Source organism: Ornithorhynchus anatinus, chromosome X1 (assembly GCF_004115215.2).
Source record: "Ornithorhynchus anatinus isolate Pmale09 chromosome X1, mOrnAna1.pri.v4, whole genome shotgun sequence".
Lineage (NCBI taxonomy): Eukaryota > Metazoa > Chordata > Mammalia > Monotremata > Ornithorhynchidae > Ornithorhynchus > Ornithorhynchus anatinus.
The window spans coordinates 111,345,246-111,351,204 of NC_041749.1; the positions used below are offsets into that span (position 1 = coordinate 111,345,246).

At 47.1% G+C, this 5,959-nt stretch overlaps 1 protein-coding gene across 1 annotated transcript; it reads left to right on the forward strand.

Moving 5' to 3' along the window:
• The first annotated feature begins 687 nt into the window (after window positions 1-687).
• On the forward strand, window positions 688-1,623 carry LOC100681497 (olfactory receptor 1F1-like). Its single transcript, XM_029051141.1, has one exon. It carries the CDS (start codon window positions 688-690, stop codon window positions 1,621-1,623), a length of 936 nt encoding a protein of 311 aa, XP_028906974.1.
• Window positions 1,624-5,959: the final 4,336 nt, after the last annotated feature.

Genomic DNA, 5,959 nt, shown 5'->3' on the forward strand with positions numbered 1-5,959 from the left:
CTGAGGTTTGTGGAAATTCAGGTCAACTTATTACAATTGTCATTCAGGGATGCATGAAAAATGCACCAGTGATCCATTTTCCAAAAATCCAAATTCACTTTGCCTCATTAGAGCTTCGTTTGGGGCTAAGGATGAGAGCTAAAAAAAGACAGGGCTATGGTTAAAGTTAGAGTTGAGGAGAGGAAAAAGGTTAAAATTAGAGGTTAAGGGAAGGGATAATTAGATGACTGATGAATGAATGTATGATTTTGTCAGCGATTTACTATTAGTTGTTTTTTGATTATTTTTTTCATGACCACTGTGAATATGATTAGCCAAAGATTTTTGGAGATATAGAGGCAAGGTTAAGAGAAGTCACCAGAGAACCCCAAATTCCTATGAGTGAATGTGTGTGTGTGTGTGTGTGTGTGTGCGCGCGCGCACGCTGAAAATACATGATCTAGGGGAAGACCGTTGGCCTCTTCTCCTGACCTGTTCCCCATCAGGTCTGCCACAGTGATGAAGTGGATTCTAGAGAGACCAATGAGCTCTTTCCACATCTCCCTTCATACCTTCCTCTTCATTATTCTAAGGGAAATCCACTCCACAATGGAACTACATGCTGAGGACAAAAGAAATTCAGCAGCAATAAAGGAGCAATCAGTTTCAAATTTTCCCTCTTTGTCTCTCAGCAGCTAAATGAGCCCCATGGAAGGAGAAAACCAGACCAGAATCTCTGAATTTGTTCTCCTGGGACTATTGGGCTCTCCAGAGCAGCAGCAGCAGCAGCAGCAGCGGTTGATCTTCTGGCTGTTCCTGTGGATGTACCTGCTCGGCGGTGCAGGGAACCTGCTCATGATCCTGGCCGTTAGCTCCGACCCGCTCCTCCACACCCCCATGTATTTCTTCCTCAGCAACCTGTCTTTCGTCGATCTCTGCCTCATCACCACCACGGTCCCCAAGATGCTGCTCAACATCCAGACCCAGAAGAAAACCATCTCCTACGCCGGCTGCCTGACGCAGATGTACTTTTTCAGTCTTCTTTTAGGTATGGACAACATGATTCTGGCTGTCATGGCATTTGACCGGAACGTGGCCATCTGCCACCCGCTCCACTATACCTCTGTCATGCTCCCCTCTCTGTGTGGCCTGTTGGTGGCTGTGCCCTGGGTTCTCACTAACCTCATTTCTCTCTCACTCACCCTCCTGACTGCTCGGTTATCTTTCTGTGGCAACAACGAGATACCTCACTTCTTCTGCGATATCAACGGGTTACTCAAACTCTCCTGCTCTGATACCCGCAGTGCTGAAAACTTGCTGTTAATTTTGACCTCGGTGCTTGGTATGCCTCCACTGGTGGGTATCCTTGCCTCTTACTCCCGCATTGTTGCGACTGTGCTGAGAATTCCATCCGCCAAAGGGAAGTGGAAAGTCTTCTCCACCTGTGGCTCTCACCTGACTGTGGTGGCCTTATTCTACGGCTCTGGCCTTGCGGTGTTTTTCACCCCTCCATCCTCCCACTCCAAGAGGAAGGACACTGCCGCCTCCATGATGTACACGGTAGTCACCCCCATGTTCAACCCTTTCATCTACAGCCTGAGGAACAAAGACATGAAAGGGGTGGTGAAGAAATGGGTCTGTTGAAAACAAGTGCCCTCCCACAGACACTGACACCTGTTCTTTCTTTTTCTTTTTTAATGGTATTTATTAGGTGCCTACTATGTGTCAGGCACTGTGCTAGGCGCTGGGGTAGATACAAACTAATCAGATTGGACACAGTCCATGTCCCACATAAGGCGCACACTCTTAATCCCCATTTTACAGATGAGGAAACTGAGGCCCAGAAAAGTTAAGTGACTTGCCCAAAATCACACGGGAGATGAGGAGGGGGAGCAGAGATTACAACCCAGGTTGTCTGACTTTCAGGTCCACGCTCTTTCCATTAAGCCATGCTGCCTTCCACGCTGCTTCTAGCAGCTTGGTATCCCAGTTTCACAGCATTCACAGTTCATCCATCTGCATCTGTACCTTTCCACTAATCACTATATCCTATCTCTAATATAGTTTCACCTCACCTCTGTTCCACATGAGATGGAAAGGAGACCATCATCACCGTATTGAATGACTCCTGCATGGGGCACACTTGATTAGGTGCTTGAGAGAGTATCAGAGATGTAAAAGATAGGATCCTCGCTCTCAAGGAGCTTACAATCAAGTCAGAGTGCCTTTGTAGAGCCAGGATCCCGAATGGGGCATGTCCAGCCTGAGAGAAAGGAGGACAGACAGATGTGAGTTTTATAGTTGAGAAAGCCGAGACCTAACCAACATTCAAGCCTTATAGTGTAATTTTTCATTTCGAATGAAGGGATGCAACCCGGTGAAGGAAAAGCAGTGGAGAGGGGAGAAGAAGACCTGTTAAGGGGGGGGACATCTAGAGGTGATAGTAACACGGTACAGATATACTTTGAGAATAAACAAATGATTGTAAAATTCAGAGAAATAAATGATACGCTGGAAATTCGCTGTGGGCAAGGAATGTGTCTGTTAATGTTATATATTGTATGTTGTGTATTGCTGTACTCTCCCAAGCACTTAGTACAGTGTTCTGCACACAGTAAGTGATCAATAAAGACAATTGACTGACTGACTGGCTGACCGGGGTTCTATCTCTGGTCTCACCACTTGTCTGCTGTGTGACCTAGCAAGAGTCACTTAACTTCTCTGGATCTCATTGTCCTCCTCTGTAAATTAGGGATTAAATACTTCTTCTCCCTCCCTCTTAGACTGTGAGCTCCATGTGGGGCAGAAACTGTCTTATCTGATCATCTGGTATCTAATCAATCAGTCAATCAATGGTATTTATTGAGCACTTTCTATGTGCAGAGCATCGTACTAACCACTTGGGAGAGTACAATACAACAGAGTTAGCAGACATGTTTCCTGCCCACGACGAGCTTACAGTTTAGATATAAATAATTCCTAATATGTAATTTAAAGATATGTACGTAAGTGCTGTGGGGTTGAGGGTGGGGCAATTATCAGATGTCCAAAGCTCTCAGATACAAGTGCATAGACAACGCAGAAGGGAGAAGGAGCCGGGGAAAAGAGGGCTAAACCGGGGAAGGCCTCTTGGAGGAGATGTGACCTTAATAATGCTTTGAAGGTGGGGAGAGCGGTGGTCTGGCATTTATGGAGGGGGAGGGAGTTCCAGACTAGTGGGAGGACATGGGGAAGGGATCAGTTACGTGATAGATGGGATCGGGGCACAGTGAGTAAGCTGGCAGTAGAGGAGTAGAGTATGTGGAATGGGCTGTAGTGGGAAATCAGTGAGTTAAGGAAAGATGGGTCATGCTGATTGAGTGCTTTAAAACCAATGGTAAGGAGTTGCTGAATCTACCCCAGTGCTTAGCACAGTACTTGAGACAGGGTACGGTATGACAAATCTAACGTGACTTTATGGACAGCGATCCTCATATTTGGTGAATTCCTCCAAGATTTACCATTTTCTGGGTAGCTTTGTCAAAGTGACTTATTCCCTTTTTCAAGAGTATGATTTCAGCATTACTTAGTTATGAGGGGGTGGGTGTGGAAGAACAGGTTGGATCAGAGTCCTGGCTGGGTTTTTGGAGGACATTTGCAGGGAAGGAGGAGAAAATGACACTCCTGCCCCTGGAAGGCCATCACCTCTTCACCATCAAAGAGGATAAAGAGGAGGAGGATGTAGCGAAGACAGTGGAGCCAAGTGCCCCCAGCCTGATGTGTCCAGCAGGCTGCACTCCTTCTGATGCTCTGAAATTTCACCCAGAAGCTTTCACTGATCATAGTGCTGTAGTCCAAAGCCTTGTCAAGTGCCAGGGACCAGTAGTGGTGGGACAGAGGACCTGGGGAGTGGATGGACCAGGCAGTGCCAGTGACAAACATGCCAGGAGAGTTGGGGGAGGAGAGGCAGGAGGGCCCGGGAAGGGAACCCAGGGCTGCCGGTTTCTCCCTGGCCTCCTTGCCAAATTATTTTGGGCTTGACTCCATATCACTCTTCCCAGAACATCCCTAAAACTCCCCCATGTGGGCTTTTTACAGGAAAGAGTGGCAAGAGAAATATTGATCGATCGATCGCATACATCGCCACCAAAATCCACACTATGTGTGTCTACCTTCAAAATTCCCACTCACCGAAAGGGAATACTGGGCTTTTAACCTTCTGCCCTGTACTTTTGGTTCTGTAATGGAATCTACCACTGCTAAGGTCCCACAGTGATTACCCCAAGATAATGATTATTCTCAGATTAACTTTGGATGACAGCTTCCACCGAGCAAGTTTTTGGGTCTGAAGATGCTCGTGCAGAATTCCCTCCATAAAACTTTCAAATTTTCCATCAGTGGCATTTATTGAACACTTTCTGTGTACAGAAATACCTTTACCAAGCTCTTGGGGGAGTTCAATAGAGTCGGTAGTCATGATCCCAGCTCTCAAGGATATTACAATCTAGCGGCAGCCACGATCCCTGTCCTCAAGGAGCATACAGTCAAGCTTGTTGTGGACACTGGAGGGAAATGTTCTGCTTATAGACACATCTCTTTCAGAGCAATCACCTGGCAATGACAGTCCTTGGTATTTCTTATTTGCCACCCTCCACCTACCAGCTCCTGCTCCTGGCTATTTTTGATCATTTTATGTTTCTGGCTTGCGGCTCGTCTTTTCATGAGACTTGGCCACCTTGACACATGTGCACAGGTGCTGAGGAAGGAGCTAAATAAATACGTAAGGAAATGCAAGGGAGGACTGGAAGGTTGATAAGAATTGGGGTGCTGCTAATCCATCTGATAAATAATGGTGATAATTTGTTGGGGAAGGCTTGTTGGAGAAGGAGAGAGTTTTCAGAAGAGGGGAAGGCTGAGATCTGGCGGATTTGGCCGGGAAGGAGTTCCTGGCCCTGGGGTCAACATGAGCATGGGGTAAGAGGAGAGCTGGGTAAGGTTAGGAGGTGAGCTTGACAGAAGTGAAAAGTGCTGTCAGGGGAGGAGGGATGAGCACAGATATTTAGGCTGGAGAGCCATAAAGTCTGTGGTAAAGCATCTTTAATTAGTTTCTCTCTAAGCTCATGGCCTAGAGGAAAGACCATGGGCTTGGGAGTCAGAGGACCTGGGTTGTGATGCCAGCTCCGCCACTTGTCTGCTGAGGGACTTTGGGCAAGTCACTTAACTTCTCTATGCCTCAGTTTCCTTATATGTAAAATGGGGATTACATCCTATTCCCTCCTACCTAGACTGTGAGGCCCCTGTGGGGCAAATGTGTCCAACCGGATAACCGTGAATCTGCCCCAGTGCTCGGAAACAGTGCAGGAAGAAATGTGAGACTACAAAGGACCAAAGAATAGAGGTCAAGGGCTTTGGTAAATTCAAATGGGCCACCTTCAGTCAGGTGCTCTTCCAGGGAAAGGATGGAGGAACTCCAATAACACCTCCTTCATTAATTCAATCGTATTTACTGTGAGCTTACTGTTTGCAGAGCACTGTACTAAGCGCTTGGAAAGTATAATTCAGCAATGAAGAGCGGCAATCCCTGTCCACACAGGGCTTACAGTCTAGAAGAGGGGAGACAGACGTCAAAATAAGTAAACAGGCATCGACATAAATACGTAGAATTATAGATATATACATAAGTGCTGTGGGGCGGGGATGGGGGGAAAAGCAAAGGAAGTGAGTCGAGGTGATGCAGAAGGGAGGGGGAGCTGAGGAAAAGGGGAGCTTAGTCTAGGAAGGCCTCTTGAAAGAGGTGAGCCTTCAGTAGGACTTTGAAGGGAGGAAGAGTGGATTGTTTGCAGATTTTAAGAGAGGGCTTTCCAGGTCAAAAGTAGGACGTGGGCTGGTGTTGACGGCAGGACAGGCAAAATCGAGGCTCAGTGAGAAGGTTAGCACCAGAGGAACTGAGTGTGCGGGCTGGGCTGTAGAAAGAGAGAAAAGAGGTGAGGTAAGAAGGGGC

Bases quoted from the DNA above. Each gene is read 5' to 3' on its own strand.
- LOC100681497 (XM_029051141.1), top strand. From the start codon at position 688: ATGGAAGGAGAAAACCAGACCAGAATCTCTGAATTTGTTCTCCTGGGA.